The 21,572-nt window shown below is 40.7% G+C and overlaps 1 protein-coding gene across 11 annotated transcripts in view; it reads right to left on the bottom strand.

Moving 5' to 3' along the window:
* The window catches only part of ncoa2 (nuclear receptor coactivator 2), a 270,081-nt gene that overhangs the window by 26,838 nt on the left and 221,671 nt on the right, over positions 1 to 21,572 (bottom strand). For 6 of the 11 annotated variants that reach the window (XM_080194101.1, XM_080194100.1, XM_080194109.1 and 3 more), the window contains 5 exons: positions 20,755 to 20,968; positions 12,586 to 12,789; positions 8,761 to 8,982; positions 8,471 to 8,600; positions 5,245 to 5,419 (listed from right to left, as the gene is read on the bottom strand). In XM_080194101.1, the coding sequence (XP_080050227.1) occupies positions 5,245 to 5,419; positions 8,471 to 8,600; positions 8,761 to 8,982; positions 12,586 to 12,789; positions 20,755 to 20,968 (945 nt within the window). The remainder of the gene's footprint in view (positions 1 to 5,244; positions 5,420 to 8,470; positions 8,601 to 8,760; positions 8,983 to 12,585; positions 12,790 to 20,754; positions 20,969 to 21,572) is intronic. The other 5 variants (XM_080194106.1, XM_080194110.1, XM_080194105.1 and 2 more) reach the window with 4 other exon arrangements.

Here is a 21,572-nt window from a genome sequence, read left to right as displayed (position 1 = left end):
CAGACAGGGGACTGATGGAAAGGTGGGTCCCAGTTAGGTTAAGAGAAGAAGGGCAGAAAAAAAAGCTCCAAGCAAGAGAAGGGCTGCAGCTAGCTGATTTTAAAGTGAAGGGGCAGGAAAAGCCCAGGCAGCCGAAGAGGGCTGAGGAAAGACCCAGGCAACCAGAGGGCTGAAGAGAAAGATCCAAGGCAGCAGAAGGTTGGGACTCCATGCTGCAGGCCTTTGGGCAAATGTACCCTTCTGGAACAGTACTTTTCTGATAGGCATTAGTGAAGAGCTGAAGTTGTGCATTTGATTTGGTGTTTGAATCCATACTTGGGAAACCAGGGGAACAGAATCTTTGGAAATGAAAAGTCTTCCTATGATGGAGGCCGTTGCTGAGGTTGTCTGAGTTGGAGCCACCTTTGGACAGAATGCCAAAATGACATCTTCAAAGGTGTCAACTGGAATCCTTCGTGAGGGGGGTAGGGTTTCAATGGCATTTAGATAAAAGCAAAATATACTGTGGATGCTGGAATCTGAAACAAAAACAAAAAACGGTGGAAAATATTTGCAGATCTGCCAGCATCTGTGAAGAGAGAATAGAGCCAACGTTTTGAGTCCGGGTAGACTCAAAACGTTAGCTCTATTCTCTCTCCACAGATGCTGTCAGACCTGCAAATATTTTCCAGCATTTTCTGTTTTTCTTCCAATGGCATTGGTTGACTCAGTGGTTACTGAGTTCTGGGTGGGTTGGTGTGAAATCGATGGGATCTGTCTTGATCTCACTCATTTATCATGCAGTGTTATGGGTGACCACAATTTACCTGCTGATTGATACCTACATCGTATTAAACCTGAATATTAAGAGTATAAGATTGATATTTTGAATTTTATCTTTCTGGCCTTGCTTAATAAAATTTATTTTTGTTTGTTCAAACCCCGTGGAATCTTGCAGCTTTACTTTCTTAGCAAATGCCTTAAATCCCAAACTTAGTCTACTTTAGATAAAAGATCCCTGAAAGAATGCTAACAGGCCTTAAAGCATTTGAGGAGTCTGGTAGTCATGAAAGCACGATATAAAACGTACAGCTTTTATCTTTTGCAAGCCAAATACAAGAAAAACCTATATTCCCCTTTTACTTTTAAACAAATAAGTTTCTCAAGAGCTTCAAAAAGTATTGAGTCATACATAACTCTTTATTCAGGATTTCATTTATGAGTAATAATTTTCAGAATTAACACAGATTTTTAAAAACCAACATTAAAAACACATCAATTCGTACAGCTGTAGGTTATTACTCATGTGGGACTGAGCCAGAACTAATACCCCTTCTGAACTTCACAGCCGTGCAATAATCCAAAAGCTCCAGGTGCAGAAGTCAGTCCCTTTAAAACTCACTGGTGTGTTACAAATAAACATTAGTGGGTACATTGGTCAGAATTCATAGTGAACAAATTCTAATTCTGCACCTCTCACATCAGGATTAAAAGGGACAATCAAACTGATTTGATTTTGTTAGCAGACGGGAAAGGCAATTTTCTATCATTTAAATGATTACAATTTTACCCTTTTAGTTATCAATCTTCTCTGACAATAATAGGACAAAAACCCCCTTCCTCACATATGCAAACTTGGACTGGCAATATCTAATGACAGTTTTGTGATCATCAAACTAAAAAACAACTACTTCTCACTCCACAGATGCTGCCAGATCTGTTAAATATTTCTGGCATTTTCTGCTTTTATCTTAGATTTCCATCTTCTGTAGTAATGTCATTATCTACGTTTGCTTCAAGGAATTATATTATTCAACAGATACTACTCCTCAGTAACCAAACTTCTGCTGTAATTAACACTTCACAGATTACTGAACATCAATGGCTGTTTATACAACTCAAATTCTATAAAAGGCATGGGCCACAGCTTCCACCCAGTGGTGTAAAGTCATGTCCGGCTGGAATTACAAGAGTTTAAAGCTCTGGAAAGCTTTGTTGAAACCTCCACTGGCTGGAGTTGCTTTGATCCTGCAGAGAAACAGTAACCAAAGGCCACAGCGCAGTGCAACTCCAACAAACTCAGGGAGGCCCCAACCCCATTTTTTACTGAATGGGTGCCATAAAGCAGGTAAGTTCAGAGGGCCCAGTGAAACTGATGGGCCGGATATGGCCAGGTCTGCTCCTGGGTCGGGAAAGGGCTGGTGGGAACCCCTGACACAGGGTGTGGAGATGGTCCCAGTTTTTTTTTGGGTGAGGGGGGTGGGGCAGGGAGAGATACCCTGTTGTTTGAATGTGTCAGGGGAGAGGGTGGGGTCTGGGCATATGGGGTGCCCAGTTCATGGACTGGTCTGGGTGTTTCAAATAGTCATACTCAGGTTACATGCAGCTTTATCTTTTCTAACTCTGAGAGTGACTATTGATATAAAACTGACAGAACTATTCAAAGTTTGCGATTTCTTTGTTGGATGGCTCCCAGCACAGTACAATTGTTCAGGGGAAGTTAATGCTTCTGGACAACTGCCGCATAAAATCTTATCTGGGAACTTCTGAGGGGTATTCCCCAGCACACCTTCGGGATGCCCCCACCAAATCCAACACTGGGGGGCCAGGACATTACAGTTTCTTTGGATATAGACTTCCATACTTAAAATTCACAGTTTACTTTTAGCAGCCAGCGCAATCCTTACCATGTAGCCACTATTTAACCTATTTACAAATTCTTATTTCTACTTGTTTATAGAGATTCTAAATGAAATAAATGGAGTCAATTCAGATTCTTATGTAACTCATTACTTATACTGTCCTAAGCTAAGTGAATTGTCCAGTCTTAGTGTATAACATTTCCTAACTTCAAACTCCAAATACTAAACTCGCTTTTGGAAGTATCTTTTAAAAAGAAATTATTAAAATACCTTCATCAGCTTTTAACCAATCATACTCAATGAATTAAATGATAAATTTGACACAAAATTATTTATAAAGGTATAAGTTTTTAAAAAAAATCCATGGACAGTCAAACATAACACAGTCACAAAACAATCAACCTTTTCTCATATTCAGTGGAACCAAATCCCGAACTTCAGATGTGGATAAATACAGCAACAGTGAAGGAACGGTGATATGTTTCAAAGTCAAAACGTTAAGTGACTTGGCGGGGAACGTGCAGGTGGTGGTGTTCCCATGTGTCTGTTTCTCTCGTCTTTCTAGACAGTACTGGTAGTGGTCATGGTTTTGAAGGTGCTGCCTAAGGAATCTTAGCATCTTTCTGCTCTCCATCTTGTAGATGGAACACTGCTGTCATCATTTATCAGTGGTGGAAGGATTGAATGTCTGTGGAACGGGTGTCAATCAAATGGACTACTTTGTCTGCAAGGTGAGAATTTATTGAGTGTTGTTGCACTCAAACAGCAAATGGAGAGTACTCCACCACACTCCTGACTTGTGACTGGTAGATGGTGGACAGGTTTTGAAGAGTCAGGAGGTGAGTTATATGCTACAGGATTCCTAGCCTTTGGCCTGCTCTTACAGCCATAGTATTTATATGGCTAGTCCAGTTCAGTTTCTGGTCAATGATAATCCCCAAGATATTGAGAGTTGGCTATTCAGTAATGGTAATGCCATTGAATGTCAAGGGGTGATGATCTGACTCTCTCTCATTGGAGATGGTTATTGCCTTGCCACTTATCAATCTAAACCTGGATATTAACCAGGTCTTGCTGCACTTGGACATGAACTGTTTCAGTATCAGAGTCATTGAAAATGGTGCAATCTGTGAACATCCCACTTCTGATTAAATGATGGAAGGTTGGTCATAGACGAAGCAGCTGAAGATGGTTGGGCTGAGAACATTACCTGAGGAACTCCTGCAGTGATGTCCTGAAACTGAGCTGATTGACCTCCAACCACCATCCTTGCCAAGAATGACTCCAATCAGAAGAATTGACTCCCATTGTTCTAGGGTTTCTTGATGCTACATTTGGTCAAATTTTGGCTTGCTGTCAAGGGCAGACACTCTCACCTCTGGAGTTCAGCTCTTCTGTCCACGTTTGAACCAAGGTTCTAAGGACGTCAGGAGCTGAGTGACTTTGGCAGAACCCGAACAAAGTGTCACTGAGCAGGTGCTACTTGATTGTACTGTCAATGACCCCTTCCATCACTTTATACAGATGATCGAGTAGACTGATGAGGCAGCAATTGGCTATTTTGGATTTGTCCTGCTTTCTGTGTACAGGACATACCTGAGCAATTTTCTACATTGCTGGTTAGATGCCAGTATTGTAGCTGTACAGGAACAGGGGTGTGGTAAGTTCTGGGGTATTGTTGGACTACTGTCAGGGCCCATAGACTTTGCAGCATCCAATGCCTTCAGTCATTTCTTGATATCACATGGACTGAATCGAAACGGCAAGAGACATCTGTGATGCTACGGCCTTGGCTTTTGCACTGATGTGTTGGACTCCTCCATCGTTGAGATCTTGGTGGAGCCTCCTCCTCCATTGAGTTAATTGTCCACCACCATTCACGACCAATGCGGCAGGACTGCACAGTTTAGATCTGATCCATTGACTGTGGAACTGCTTAGCTCTATTACTTGCTGCTTAAGCACTTAGCAAGCAACTAATCTTGTGTTGTAGCTTCACCATGCTAACACCCCATTTTAGGTATGCCCGGTGTTACTTCTGTCACGTCTGCCTGCACTCTCCATTGAGCCAGGGTTGACTCCCTGGCTTGGTGGTAGAGTGAGTGATATATCAGGCAATGAGATTACTGATTGTGGTCGAGTACAATCCTGCTGCTTCTGATGGACCACAGTGCCTCATTGGAGCCCAGGCTTCAGCTGAAAGATGGGTTTAAACTCTATCTCATGTAGCACAGTAGTACCCAATACTCAGTTTATCACAAACTCTAGTGATTACGACAGGCAAAAAAGTGACAATGAATCTTCTTAACCGCAGATAAAAGCAAAATACTGTGGATGCTGGAATCTGAAACAAAAAATAGAAAATGCTGGAAAATTTCAGCAAGTCTGACAGTATCTGTGGGGAGATAATAGAGCCAATGTTTTGAGTCTAGATGACCCTTCATCAGAGCTGACAGCAAAGCGAATCAACAGATTTGTTCTCAGCTCTGATGAAGGGTCATCTAGACTTGAACCGTTGGCTCTGTTCTCTCCCCACAGGTGTTGTCAGACCTGCCGCGACTTTCCAGCATTTTCCGTTTTTGCATCTTAACCTCAGAATCTCTTGTGCACGTATGAACATTTACCTGATTGACAAGTTCAGGGATGCCTAAGGCCCGATCAATCTCCTCCAGACCAAGCTCATCGATATTCTTTAGTGCTGAACGCAATTGATCCAGAATTGTGCCTTCATCATTAGGTGGTTCCATTGGAATCGCTGGACAAAGCAGATCGTCTTGAGAACTGCTGTAGGATTGCCTGCTAATATAAAAAGCAAAATATAAAGAAATCTAGGCAAGTTTTTATAACGGGCATGAAAAGCAATCCATTATCTTACTGCTATTGCCACATCAAGTGCAGGTCACATAATATCCCCCTCATATCTTCCCCTAGCATTGACCTACGCTGCATCAATTATCCTTGCCATTAAACCCTTTCAAACAGGCTTTGAAATGAGAATTCCTAGGACATGACGTAAATATAAAACGGAATAAGCACATTTCTGCACATCACTGGAAAAAGGCAGAATTATTATTCCTCAGGTGTCAATCACCAAAATGTATTTTTTCAAAGAATTATTGGGATAACTAACTAAATAACAATGCGCAATTACACTTCACTAATGTGGTCTCTAGTAGCTGTCATTTACTGGCTTGGAATATTTGTTCAACTGCGTTTTTCTTACCTATCTGGACATGTTGCTTCATAAGTGTGCCTTGCCTTGAATGCTCATTTCAAAGTTTTATCTTTAGTTTGATTACAACTTATAATTTAAGAGAGCTTTGGCTGTAAAGCACTTTGGAGATGTCCACTGTTGCGAAAGGTGCTGAATAAATGCACATCCTTCTGTCCTTTCAATTCAGCAGAGAAGCATCCTCCTACCATATCACTGTGAAACTGGCCTTTTCTCCATTAATGTACCTTATCCACAAGTACATTACACAAGTCTCAACTTGACATTATATAAACTTCAATAGAGATCAGTTCTTATTCAGTACAGCACTTAAACTGTCTCACTACTTTTGCCATTAGAAGTTGTATTTACATTGCCTGTCAAACATTCTCAGATTACAGATTGTGGTCAAGTACAATTCTGTTGCTGTTGATGGCCTCATGGAAGCTCCAGTCTTCAGTTGCAAGATCACTTCAAAGTCTTTTCCATGTAGCAGTGGTAATACCACACAATACTCAGTTTATCACAAACTTTAGTGACTAAGACAGGCAAAAAAATGACAATGAATTTTCTTAACCTCAGAATCTCTTGTGCATATATGAATCCAAAGGGCTCGGTGCACTAAGCCTGAAGGGTGATCTTTCCCTACTGCACCTTGGCAGCGGCTGCCCCAAACTTTAATGTGTCCCTCAACAGTTAGTCCTGGAGCTTGGAATGTGCTCAATCAGAGACTGCTTCTCACTGTCACAAACTACTGAAAATGTGGATGTGACTGGGTGATAAATCAACGTAACTTCTTGTGGCTCACTAGACAATTTAGACCTCACCAGGATAGTCAGCAGATCCAAGCTGTAGGCTGCAGTAGCAGTTTGTTTTATTGCTACTAGGAAATAATTTGACCATAGAAGGATTGCATGGACTAGATCTGATCTGAATTTATTTAGATGAACACTTGAAATGTCATAGCATAGAAGGCTATGGACCAAGTGCTGGAAAATTAGATTGACAGCCAGCGTAGACACAATGGGCCAAAGGACCTCGTTCTGTGCTGTAAACTTTTTGACTCTGTATTACACATTCAATAAGCAGACACAAATATTAAATCAGGGAAGTAATCAATGTACAAAAGCAAAACATTACATGTTGAACCGACATGTACGTGCATGATCTGAAACAAACAAGGGTCTTTTACTCCAAATTTCTACTAATTCATCCGAAAGATGTTCCTTTTGTGCATATTATTGCTGTCACAATGAAGTGAATTGAATTGGAAGTGAGTAGACCTTTAGAAATGAACTATTGAAGCAGAATGCCACAGACAGAATTCTGCAATGGATGCTTATTCAGAGGACCAACCTGACAGAAAGCATTAGATAAAACAGCATTGTTATGCTATTGCATTAGTAAAAAAATCTAGACAGCACAAGGTCAAATCCCACCAAGGCAGTCTGAGAAACAAAAAATATCAAGTTGGCATCGGCAAATGTAAAAATTACCACAAAGCTATTGAAATGCCATGAAAAACCAAGTGATATGTTAATTTCCTTTCAGGAAGCAAATCTGCCAGTAGTACTCTGTTTGGCCTAGAACTTTCAAATCAACATGGTTGACCCTTCACTGTCCTCTGTGGTGACCCAACAAAACAACAGAAAACACTGCAAAGAAATCCATCACCACAATTTCGTTATTTCTCGACTTGATTCCTCCAATATTATCCTTTCTTAGCTTTCACAAACTAAAATTCTGCTATCCTTATTCTATCACCACACTAAGTCCAGGTTACACATTATCCCCCTCCTTCATCGATCGACTCGCAGTCACCTCAAATTCTTGTCTTTGTGATTAGATCCATCCATGGATTTGCCATGCTCAACTCTATAATCTCCTCCAACCACACCTTTCACTTACGTAATTCTCCAGTTCTAAGGTACCAGCCCATCATGCACCTCTCCAGTTACTGAACAATTCATGGTCGTGCCTCCAACTCTCCAGGTTCCACATTCTGGGATTTCTCCCCTTGCCATGACACCTCCATTACTATCCTCTTCAAAATTCACTGCCTTTCACCAAGCCCTTGATCACCTAATCCAGTCGTATTAGGCTTTCATCCAATTTTTAAAAATAACTTTCAATAGCACCTGTGGGATTTTTTTTACACTCAAGGGACTTTACATTTAAAGCAAGTTACTGTTGATAACATAGTCCTAATAGTGTAATCAATCTCTTGCTTGTTTCAAAAGAGAGCCTCTTTAGACCACTTCTCGATGCAGCTCATATTCTACGCACTGTCTTGTCTACATTTTAAGTTTGGATACCACTGATTTTGCAATGCTTCCTTTCCTTTGTCTATTTTACTGTCGCAGCCAGTTTAACATCTCAATCTTCTTTGGTCTATTGTCTAACCATCCAAAATTGATTTTCCTTTTCACGCAACCAATTCTTGCTTCCCCTCTCCTTGGTCTCAATTTAGGATCTTTTTCAAGTTTGAGGTGAAGCACTGAACTGTTTATAACTCAACAAACTTTTCTCACCGTATGTGAAAATATGAGAAAGTTGGACAAATCAATAACTACATTTTAAACATTATTACAAGTTATATTCCTAAAAAAAGTGATAGTCTAAATAACTGTGAAACTTACCGATTTGGATTGACAAAAGGTCCCTGTTCTATAGGCATTATACTATCTGGCCAAGGTGCTGTTTGGTTTGGTGGTGCTTGCTGCTGGCTGTATGGAGGACCTCCCATACCCATTTCAATGTCAGATGATCCTAATTGGTACAAAATAGTAGCAAAATAATTTCCTTTCAAAATTGCATTTTGTAACAACGTCGCCTTGAAAAGAATAAACAAACATTGATTAGCTCCGCAAAAGAACATCTGTGGCAAAGACATTCCAATAGCATACAAGATAAAAATGCTGCAACGTACCCATCATTTGTGTCTGGATCATCGATCTCTGACCAGGTTGACTGTTCGGTCTCATAGGAATACCAGGTGTAGGACTGCATATCATACTACCTTGCAATGTTGCCCTGGTCATTGTGTTGGATCCTGTGCTACCTGTGGTGTTGGCAGCAGAGCTTGATTGACCCCAGTCTAAAGAAGCCATGCTGGATCGAGGGGCACCACTTCCCATACTACTGACCATTCCTAGAAAGGAAGAATGAAGGTTGGAGAACGATGCAGTACTTGGAACGCATTTTTCTTCTTTGAGCAGTACACATGGTTACACATTAACCCAAATAATATGCTTCACGTACAACTTCTTTTTTCACTTATTTATTTTCAAATCTGTAGTTCTTGCCATCCTGCAAACATTTTCAAGGCAAACATAGTTCCTCGTTGTAGGTATAACCGTAAACATTAATCTTGGTAAATTCTTCAAGTAGTTCAGTCACTAGCAATCTTCAAGAGTTATATTAAAAATCTGCAAGCCATCTCTTCTCTGCATTAAAATATAGTTAAAAAAAACTTGTTGATAAGGAGTGTTGCTTTATGTAGTAGTGACAGGTGCTGAGGAGTGTGGATAACCCCTAACTTCCTTCCTGAGGAAGTGAATCACTTTTGCTACTGAATACGTCAAGACTTTACTTTCCAAATGAGTCGAAGCCAAGTTACCAAAATCAAACAGAAAGTGTTAATTTAAGTCTAAAATAAAGCTAGTGAATCTGGGATATGTATATTTATATATTACAGTTGCAGGCAAACAAGGACACAAACTAATATCATAGTTATAAAGGGATAAGCATGCACCTTTTGGCCCAGGTTATTAGTACTGCAAAGCACAGGGAAATTTCACAAAAAAAACTTTCCGATGTTTGTCTCAAGGTGCAATTCATTACGGGTATACCCTTATCTGGGGAAATCCTTTTCCTTCCATTATGATCAATGAATTACGTAAATTATTATGCTCCTAACAGACCACTTCCAGTGAATTAATCAAAAATAAACTTTCACGAATAATCACTTTTAAAGCTGGCCACTAACAAAGAAAAGTAGATACGATTTGCCCCAACGTCATATTCAAACAGCACAGTGACGATGAAAGTAATGTTTATCTCCAATGTCGATCTTTGATACATGTGAACATAAGACATTTGATCAAGAGGTTTCAAGCTTAATACAAAGAATGGAAGAAAGTTGAAAGGAAGTAAGAGCCAAATGGTTCAACTCCTGCTCCTATATCTTGTGGTATTACAAAGTTCCGTTTTATTAAAGATGCTACACTACAGTGCATCCAACACCAATTACAATGTTTCCCCCTAAAATTTATCAAGTAAAATTAACATCCAGGGTCTTAAGACATACAGTATTTCATTTCAAGGGTTTTTGGAGTAACATCAAAGCTTTGCAAATACCACATTTAGTTTGAAGGAAATATTGCAACTGTTAAAGCAGCTTTTTTTGGTTAGCAGGAGTTACCTAGGGGCCGGAGGAAAGGCTCATACCACATCAAAATCATAAATTTCCTAAATTCAGTTAGCTGATAGCCAATGCAATTTGTTAAAATTATTTCTTTTGGAGTCAGGAGAATATCATTTACTGCTGTCAGAAATTGCACCAAACACATTATAATCTGACAATATCTTGATGTTCTCCACTCTCAAACAAATGCATATTAACTAGTAACTATTTTGCTTTGATACTTAATTATATTCTGCCTGGATAGCAGAAAGGAAGTCTCCCAGAATTCCTCAGTAAAATACTGTGGAACCTCAGAATTCTGGGACAAGATGAGAAAAGGGAGCTCTGGTTACTCTTGGCTACAAGTTACAAGTTAATTTAAGTTTAAAAAAAATTAACTACCTGAAGCTCCAAAATGGCTCAGTGACTTTACCTAGAAAGTACCTAAGCACATATACCTCGAAAGAATCACAAGTGCAATGTGCAGATTATATTGAGCTAGCTGATATCTTTCAGCTGTGGAAGAGATAGGCACTGATTTGAGAGATTACGACAAGTTCATGGATTTGCGAGGAAAGGAACGTTGGAGAGGAGGTGGCAGTTTGCAAGGACAGAGGGGTCAAGGATGGGAGGAAAGCGCACCATTAGCATCAGCTATCATGGAGATTGAGCAGGGAGTGGTCAACATTTTGGGCTGAATAGTGTTGAGGGAGCAGTAGGTGGGTCTCTTGGACAAGATGAGCGTAGACATGGCATGAAGGGAAGTGGGGGAAGAACAGTTGCAAGTTCAGGGCTGATACAGAGGGAAATTTAGCAAAGTGGCTGGAGGGAAGAGAGAGAAGCAGCAGAGGCAGCTGAATGGATAGTCTCTGTAGTATAATGGAGTAAATTAGATCGGGTCCCACAAAGATTAACTGTGAGAATCTGTGATGTCATGGAAGGAAGTGACATACAAGAAGAAAAACAGCATGGAAATAAGTTCTTACATTTGCAAATAAGTTACAATAAAATTAGTGTTTACAGTTAAGTCTTTGGAAGTTATTGAAACTACTCCAACACAACACAATAATATTGTCTCAATCTTACTGACAGACAAATCCATGTGTTCTTCATATTAAAATACTTTTTGGAGTTGAAATGCAAGACTTAAGGCCTAAAATGAAGGGGAACAGTGAGTTAAATAGGAAGAAGGGCATAAAACATGGAGGCAAGTATTGAGCAGTTTGTTAACTACATAAATGCAGTGGTAAATGGACGGTTAAAGGCTGGACTGGGGAATTGACAGTGTCTATGTAAATGACTTGGAGTTTTTTTTCAGAAGCCAAAACAGAAAGAAGTCAAGTTGGAGAGATGAAGCGAGACACAAGCAAAGTAGGGTACAGGGGAGATGCCCTTTTCTGTGATTGATATAATGACAATACATTGGGGTTGGCTGTGAATTTAGATTGGGCAGTTTATATGAATGGGGAGATTAAGGAAAGATGGGAGAGTGATAAAGGCAATCTAGAAGGGGAATGCAATGGAAGGTACAGCCAAGGTGGGAAAGTATCATCATTAGTCAAATTTCTGTCAAGGCTATCATGTCGATGCAATCAACCATACCAAGCTCATGGATGGCAAGAGCTATGTTCACAAATGGAAGGACATTCTTGAGTGAGATGCAGAGAAGAACAGTGATAGCTGATCCACTGGCAAAATTCACAAGGTCTGCTATCACTGGTCCTCTTTGCAGTTAGGAAGGGTGGGTGGGACAGGAGATTAGGAATGGACAGTAAGGTTCCTGTTGGTAAGAGACCAATGTGAGCATCTTGATTGACGTTTACAAAATGGTCCAATGAGGCATGGAAGAAACTATGATAATTCAGGTCAGAGGCAAGCCTAGGGTGGCAGCCAGGCTTGAGGAATACTGAAGGATCGGGGTAGGGATTTGGAGTGCAGTGGACCCTGCAAGAGAGAAATGAAGGGAGGCACAATGGCAAGAAGCAGAGGCTTGGGGAGTGGTAGAGAAGAAAAGAGGAATCAGACAAGGTTGACTTAGCCAGTGTGGTCAAACATCCTGTTTAAGTTTGAACATAAGGAGTTGCTATTAGCTCCAAATGCTGAAGGACTGATGTGCATACAGAAGCAATTTCAGCAACAGTTCATTCCTTCAATATAGGAAGATAAATAAAAATACCTTGTGCAAATTTCAAGGAATTTTTCACTAAGGTAAGGATAGCCTTTTTTTATGCTAGACTATCCTAACAAACTATTTTTCATCATATAAATGTTTCCTAACTAGTTGCAGGCATATCCAAAGGGAAAAAAACGCATTCAAGCCAAAACAATTCCAACACAAAGTAAACATACCTGTATTGGCTGCTAAACTTCCTTGACTTGCCATCATCCCTTGATTACCCATCACTTGCTGGGACATTACTGGATATGGACCACTATTTCGCATTGGTGGGAATGGTCCTGCACTGGTCTGACCTTGCATGTGTATGTCCAATGCTGCACTTCGACCCTGTTGTTGTGGCCTGCTTGGCTGTACAGGTCGAGGATTATTGAAAGCTATAATTTGAGAGTTAAAAGGGAATAAAAATGAATGTACATTGTTTAATATTGGCAATATAAACCATGACCAATTTTTCTGGGAACAGTCCTTCAAGTTTAAAAGGAATGAATAATTGTGCTCATGCTATGATAGACACAAAAGTATTGCTGAATAATTCCAGTTTATTAATGGCCCATAATTTATCATAATAATGGTGAGTACTTATGCACAAATGTGACAACAACTTGAGCTGACAGCACACCTAAGGTTAAGCGCAGAATTCGACAAGCTATTGTCTGTTATGCATCATACTCCTGTTAACTTCCTGAAATCTGCATCTCACTGTTTGCCTCACCATTGAATTGTATTGAAGATACTGCACGGTAGGTAAAAACTAAACAGAAAGTTGGAGTCCTGTCCATTTCAAAAATATTTTGATTTTTTTGTTCCCCAACCTTTTCTCTGTTTCTCTCTCTCTCAAGACAAATCGTTCTTTTGCTTCATTGCTCTTCCTCTGTCTGATTTGGTATTGAAATCACTGATTCACGACAGACTCAAGTTACCCAGCCGCAGCAAAGTCAAAATATTTTCATTTCCAGATGGGAAGCAAATTTTTATATCGCACTGAAGAATATTTTACATCCCGTTTCCACATACATGTATATCTGGGGCAGCAATGTGTTTTACCAAAAATAATCTTTAGTCGGCAAGAGTCATTTGAAACCATAATGACAGCGTATTGGCAAGAAAGTAGGTGGCACCTTCATCTACTTATTTCCATTACTTTACCGCAAAGTGAAGAGTTACTCTGCTGATATAGCTTTTGCCAATGTCCTCCGTTTACTGACTTCAGTTCTTGGCATCGCTACTGCTTTAACTATTCTATCTTTGTGGCCTAGAACTACTCTGCTGTCCTTTAGTAGGGTTGCACTTCTCATCTATTATGGTGTGAAGGGTATTAAAGTGTACTCCAACATACAAAGAATATAATTTTATCAACAGTAGCAATGTAATTGAATGCCATGGAGAAAAGGACTTATTGGAGAAGGTCACTGTCTTGTACAGATGCTACTTTAAATTTAGCAGCTCAAATTTGCGCAACGTCAAGGTCTTGCTGCATGCAGACAGAGGCTGCTTAGTTATCTGAGGAATTGGCAGGTAGCTGAACACCATGCAATCATCTCCAATCAGTGGACCCTGACCTCATGATAAGTCACTATGGTAGCTAAGCTAGTTGAGCCTCGGATGCCTCTCAGGTTACTGCTACAGCAATCCCTGTGGGCTAGGATAATGAATTTTCAAAACCTCAATCATCCTCCTTTATACTGGGTATGACACCAGCCATGGAGTGTTTACACCTTGGTCTCCACTAAGTTTAGAATTATTAGTTGCTGGGTGCCATACCCTGTCAAATAATGCCTCAATATCAAGAGTAGTCAACTTTGGAATTCAGCTTGCGTCTACGTTTGGACCAAGGATGTGGTGAGGTTGGAAGAAGAGTGATCCAGCTGGAATCCACAGTGAGCATCAATGAGTAGGTCATAGCTGAATACGTTTTAAAGACTTTTGCCAGCAGGGAAATTATCAGCCAATCTGGACAATATTCAGGTTTGACTGATAAGTAACATTTGCACCACATGTGTTAGGCAATGACAATCTTCAACAAGAGAGAACTTAACCGTCTTCTCTTAATATTCAATGGCGTTACCACTGCCAAATCCCCCAGCATCACAAAGCAGTTCGCTTGGTCAAGAACCCATCCAGCACCTTAAACGTTCACTCATTTCACCACTGATGCACAGTGGCAACATTGTGTACTATCTACAACAGGTACTGCAGCAACTCACAATGGTTCCTTTGACATCACCTTTCAAACCTGCACCTTCTAAGGACAAGGGCAGCAGACACGTGGGGGCATCACTACTTATAAGGTCCCCTCCAAGCCACACACTTGGAAATAAATTGCCATGCCTTCATTGTCACTGAGTTAAAATCCTGGAACTCTCTTCCTAACAGCACTGTGGGTGTACCTGTACTTGATGGATTGCAGTGGTTTAAAAGGCAGCAGCTCACCATCACCGTCTCAAGGTCAATTAAGAATTAGCAACAAATGCTATTGTCTGTATAAGTAGCATAATATATATATATAATATGCATATAGCAATCATTTTTGAATAAATATTATAGATTTAAACTGTATTTTTATATTTTCTTGAGCTTTGGCCAACAAGCAATTTACCCCTTGGCGTAATGGGAAGTAAGTTTAATTTGACAGACCATATTCTTTTGGAACAATGAAGCACAGAGCACGCACCCCATTATCAGGGGCAGACCAGGCAGCTACAAGCAACCAAGGTTAATGAAGTGAATGAAGAATCTGCTTCTACCTACAATGAATAGATGCATTCATCCTCCACTGATAAGGGGACAGAAAACAGACATGATTCCCTTCTCTTTCCCAGGACTGCAGGTGTTAGGAGTGACCCTAGATCTTGGATTTGCATAGGTGAGGTTATTGGGTGAGGTGGGGAGGAGATACCTCTGGGTTCGTTTGACCAATAAATTCCTAATTTCACCAGAAGGCTGAAGTAAATGTATTACTATAACTGGACCGTCCAGCTTGGGTGACAGGTTCAAATCTTCAGAAATGTGTATCTGTTGTGCTCATGTGATGTATTGTCAGGGAGAAGTGGGAATTCTCTCTATCTCTCTCTTAGTGTGTATTGGTTAAATAAAGAACATTACTGCATACCGTCTTTCGCAAGTCTGTGTTAGCTGAAACCAACTAAATGCAACAACCCCCGGAGGGATGCCCTGTGAAAATCCCCTTACAACAATTTTCCAGATTGTTGGGAAAATTGTTGGATGAACTGGAACAGCAGGTTTGGAGGGAGCAGCTAGTTCAGAGCATCGATCTATAACAGTACAGCCACGATATTGCGGGAGTACAGCCTTTATTTTGGGGCAGTCAATATTTTTTCATGCTACATATAGTGCATTGAATTGGCTTAAAATTGTCATCTATAATTGCAAATTCCTAATGAGGAGGTGGTGAAGAATTACGTTATGGCTGAAGATAACTTCAGTCTCACCTTTTACACTCTTAAAGGGCTCTGTCCAGAACCGAGGATGTGGAAGTTCATGGAGTCTCCTTCACCCATCGATTATCTAATTCTCCGCCATCATTCACAACTGGATTTGGCATGGTTAAGAACTGTGGCCTGATCAGTTCATTACAGAATTGTTTAGCTGTCTATGTATAAAATCAATGCTGCCTTTGCTGTTTATATGTATATATTCTTGTGTTGTAATTTTACCTTGTACACTTGATGTTTTTTCCAACATGCTTGTCTACATATCCCATTGAGCCAGGGTTGAACTTGTTGGTCTGTACCACCGAGGGATATGCTAGGCTGTTATAATTTGTGTCGTAATGCAATCCTTCTGCTGTTAACTGCCCACAGTGCTTCATGGATGTCCAGTTTTGAGTGACAAGATCTCTCCTTGATTTATACTATGTAGTACTGTTATAATGCCACAGGGCACAGTGTAAGTCATCCTCACTATGAATGCCTATTTGGTCTCCACAACAGCGGCAACCCTCACCAATAGAGTTACAGATAGATGCATCTGTGACATTAGACTGGTAAGGATGAGGTCAAGGAACATACTCTCAGTCTGGCAGATACAGATTTCAGGACTTGGCTAGCTTGGTCAGTGGTGATACGGCCAAGCCAGTTTTGCAAATGGATATTGGAAATCCTCCATGCAAAGTACATTCTGTATTGTCGTTACTCTACGTAGTAACTAATATGAATGAGATGAAGCTTAAGGCAGTTTACTGAAATCTGTATTATTGCTAGTTTACACAGAGCTGCAGTGAACGGACAATGCTGAGTTCTCAAGTCTGCTCTGTACGAAAGGGATATATTTTCCACACCGTTGTACAAACAGGATGTTCACAATCTTTCTCCAGGGATTTGTCTTCCCGTCTCATGGTCCTTTCAGAATCATTTGTGTCATGCTGCCTGGATGTCACTGACTGACTTCTCCCAGAAAAAGTGTCCAGTCTGCATTAACGACCCTTGTCCCAATCAGTGGGCAGAATTTTACAATCCCCTGCTGGCAGATTTACAGCTGGTGTGGGGTTTGTGTAAAGTTTCTTAGCTGGCCTTTCCACCAGGTTCCCACCCAACCCACCTTTCCACCATTTCACATTGGGACATGAGGGGTTTCGGATGCCTGGCCCACCCACCCTTGCCAATTATCCACCACTTACGGGTTCTTTTCTTTCAAGCCTCAATTTTTAGGTTGGTGAAAAGTGTTCAGGGCAGGGGGTTAAATCCAAAAAGTAATTTGGTTCAGTCTTTAGGCAGAGAGACGCCTCCTTTTAACATCAGGAGCCCTCTTCCCCAAAAAGGACTGGCTCTTGCAGGTCCTCACTGTCCCCTGATCTCTCCACTAACACCTCCCACCCACTTCTGCCCAACTCCCTGGACCTCGCTTTTCAGCTTGTCCTGAGAACACCATTCCACCCCCTCCCAACTCATTCTGGTCCTGGATTTCCAGGACTTGGGCTTTGTGGACTGATTGCAGTTCCAGTCCCGTCCACTGCAATTTCTGGTGCTGCCACCAAATTTGGTGGCAGCTTTCAGAGGCAGGACTTCCTTTCGAGTGATGGGCAGAAGCCCCACCTCCAGCCAATTAACCCTTGTTGGAGTATTAAACAGCCAACTCTGGATGGCAGGAAGGCAAACCCCACCTTCCTAAAAACTCCAGCCAGTAATTCCACTCCACTCAAGGGAGCGCCTTCACTTAACGTGACATTGAGTTGTGAATGTTTCTGACTGTCATCAATCTAATTGTGTTGGGGAGCAGTTGATCCTCTATCTGTTCTATGATGCAGAGCAACTTAATGAGATCTTCAGCTGTTCTCCTTCACTAACCCTGTGAACAGGAAATAGTTAATCTATCATTCAAGTTTCCCCATGAATAACAGCAGCCAAACAGAAGTCAACCCAGATGTTGGCCTCAGTACTGCACTGAAGTAAATCAGTCTAAACAATGTGCTCGATTCTCTAGACTGGAGCTTGAACCCATGACCTTCAAACTCAGAGGCATGGCTATTATCACTGAACTAATACTGACTCAGGTTGTCCGCAGCAGACCCAAAACAGTATTTTGTTTTTGATTAATGCTGCAGCTTCTCATAGCACCAAAAACCCATTGTCTGATGTAGCATATCGCTCACAATTTTATTAAACAATAAATTACAGATGGCTAGCACAGAGGTGTAGATGAAGTACATCTGCAATATTTCTGTGAGCAAGGAATCAAGTAGATAGACACAACAGGTGGGATTCTCCCCCAAAAATTCTAAGTGTCAAATTTGCATAAAATCTGGAGTAAATCCTGCTAGTTTTAAAATGAATCTACCACACTTCATGCGTGGCAGACTACACTAGTGTGAATCTCATTAAAAATTCATGGGCACCCCTCAACATGGCAAACCATTAAAATTCAAATGTGGACTTTGGAAGTTATGACGACAGGTCATCTAGACCCAAAACGTTGGCTCTATTCTCTCTCCTCAGATGCTATTTTCAGACCTGAAGGAAATCTATATTGATAGCTAAATGGTTTTGGGGAAATTAATGGGATTGAAGGTGGATAAATCTCCAGGGCCTGATAATCTTCATCCCAGAGTACTTAAAGAAATAGCTCTTAAACTGGTAGATCCATTGTTGGTCATTTTCCAAAATTCTTTGGATTCTGGAATGGTTCCTATGGATTGGAAGGTAACTCTTCCTCAGATGACATTGTGCTCCCTGCAAACTAGCCAGTGATGAACACCTTTAGCCATTATAGTCACACTGTATTAAAGCTGTGGACTGAAACACGAAGATAGTAAAGCTTCTTAAAATAAAATAAACAGGTATCTTTTCCTGGCTATAACCCTACTGCTGTCACACTATGTTGCTGCTATCCTGGGTTACCTTTGCTAATTAATGAGGGGCATAGACAAGGTAGATGGTCAATATCTTTTCCCAAAGGTAGAGGAGTCTAAAACTAGAGGGTACAGGTTTAAGGTGCAAGGGGAGAGATGCAAAAGTCTCCAGAAGGGCAATTTTTTCCACAGAGGGTGGTGAGTGTCTGGAACAAGCTGCCAGAGGTAGCAGTAGAGGCAAGTACAATTTTATTTTTTAAAATGCATTTAGATAGTTACATGGGTATAATGGGTATAGAGGGATATGGACCAAATGCAGGCAATTGGGATTAGTTTAGGGTTTTTAAAAAAAGGCGGCATGGACAAGTTCAGCTGAAGGGCCTGTTTCATGCAATAAACCTCTATGACAAACACCTTGTACACTCGTAACTGCAAGTCATTCCTTTGCCATCAACCTTTCAAAAATGGCTATTATTCCATTGTTAATGTATAAATTTAATTAAAAATAATTAATCCTGAATCTTGATATTTTGCAACAAAAGATATAAAATTTGGAATTTGTCACAAAAGTTATTTTTATTTCATCCATGAGTTTTAAAAATGCAATCTGTGTATATAGAATTTTATTTCTGTGATGGGGTGGCATAGTGGCACAGTTGCCAGCACAGCTGCCTCAGTGTCACACTTTATGCGTGGCAGAGTTGCCAGTACAGCTGCCTCAGTGCCAGGGACCCGAGTTCGATTCCGGCCTCAGGCTGCTTTCTGTGTGGAGTTTGCACAGTCTCCTCGTGTCTGCATGGGATTCCTCCAGGTGCTCCGGTTTCCTCCCACACTCCAAAGACGTGCAGGTTAGGTGGATTAGTCATGTTAAATTGCCCCCTAGTGTCAGGGGGATTAGCAGAGTAAATGCATGGGGTTATAGGGATAGGGCCTGGATGGGATTGTGGTTGGTGCAGACTCGACGGGCCGAATGGCCTCCTTCTACACTGTAGGATTCTATGAATTAGGAAATGAAATTCAAAACAGCTGCAGTGTCTACTTATACCACCAGGTGGCGTTCTTTGCACAAAACACAACTTGCGTTTCTCCATAGTTTACAAAAGGATAATTAAAAATACAGCGCGAAAGTTCTCTCAATAGAAGTGGAATTCATGTTCTGTGTCACCCAATTCTTTGACAAACTGCAGACTTTTCAAATCGAGTATCCTGTAAATGGACAGCGTTCACTATTTCCCAGGCAGGCTGCCAGACGAACTCCCGATTGTTAAAGATCACTTCATGGTAAGGAGACGAGAACCAAGCTTTTGTTGCTATAATGGCATAATCCTGGCAGTTGCTGCAGACTACTACACAGCTTAGACCATGACTCTGATTGTTTTGTGTGCAAACCAAAATATACTTGGGTGTATGGAGATTGGAAAGTATTATTTTTCTTGCAATGCATAAAAATATAAAACATTACACACCTAATTTTGATTTGGTTTATTACTGTCGCATGTACTAATATACAGTGAAAAAGTATTGTTTCTTGTGCGCTATACAGACAAAGCATACCTTCACAATTTGGTACCTTTATAAGTCAATCTTATATGAATATTAAAAATCACTCCAGGTAAAAATTTACAGCTGGCTAAACAGGATGCAGGAAAATCAGTAAATGAGGAATGCTGGGATTTAGAGATACCTCATCACAACCAGATCCATTCTTCACCTCAATTTACTAATAGGTGAAGGATGCACTACAAAGATACATGCAAGCATGCTTCTAGACTAAAGTAATCCCCATCTTGATTTTGGTTGAAAAATGTAGATTGAAATGGGGCACATTAACAAACACAGCTCCAAGTGATGAAAATGCGCCATCACATATCACTCTAGGTATATGTGAAGAGTTTTCCATTTTACAAGATTCAACTAACCATAGATTGTACGTATTAACTGTACATTTTAAAAGTTCAAATACTAAAGAAAGGGATAACAACTAAAATAATGCAATGGAGTTTACATTCTAGGAGGTGAAAAATATGAAACTCACTGTTCTGTAGCATCCCGGGCAGCGGGTTTTGTGATCCAAGAGGTGGCGCGGAGACACTTTCATTGCCAATTTGGAGAAGGTCTTGGAAGATGGTCTGTTTGTCAACGGGTCCACTGGCAGGCACCGTCTTCGTGTCTGGGAAAAGCTGTTGTAACTGACTGTTCTGCAGGTCATCAAGAATTTCTTCTAAGTTATCCAAGTCACTGCTGATCTGCTGTCAACAACAAGGCCAATTACCACCCGTCAATTTTGTGTTCAAGCCCAATCAGTGGATTTGCGCAGAAACTAATCAAGTATCATGGCCTATTTAATTCCTCTTGCCACCCCAGCCCCCTCCTCTCCAACTTTAGTTCTCTCCTGAGGATATGAACTTTTCCTGGGCATAGGTGTAACAATCAGGTGATTGTTAAGACAGTGAAGGGCACTTAGGTCAAGCCGGATTCCCATCAGCCAATGTCCAGGCACATACGCAAACCCTAACTTGGGAACTAAATAGGAAAGGGAACTCAAGTTATCTTCCCCACCAAGAAAATCAAGCAAATTGTAGCACGCTGGCCAAGATCAGCTAAGTCAGCTGGCTGAAAGATGGATGCTGAGATTAATGGTGCTTATTTGGTGTATTTACCCACCAAATCAGTGGAACAATCTGCAAGCAACTGTCAATGAACTTCAATCCAAACAAAATATGCACCAACTCAAAAGTGTAAAGCTTTTGTGGTGAATATACCTGGAGCTGGGATAACATTGGGAGTTCCTATTAAAACAGTTCAAAAGCATATTGAGTATAATGACTATGCAAAATTCACCCTGTTGTATAC

Source organism: Carcharhinus amblyrhynchos, chromosome 8, assembly GCF_965287045.1.
Source record: "Carcharhinus amblyrhynchos chromosome 8, sCarAmb.v2.hapA, whole genome shotgun sequence".
In the NCBI taxonomy this organism is placed as follows: Eukaryota; Metazoa; Chordata; class Chondrichthyes; order Carcharhiniformes; family Carcharhinidae; genus Carcharhinus; species Carcharhinus amblyrhynchos.
This window is presented reverse-complemented; position numbering and strand designations above follow the sequence as displayed.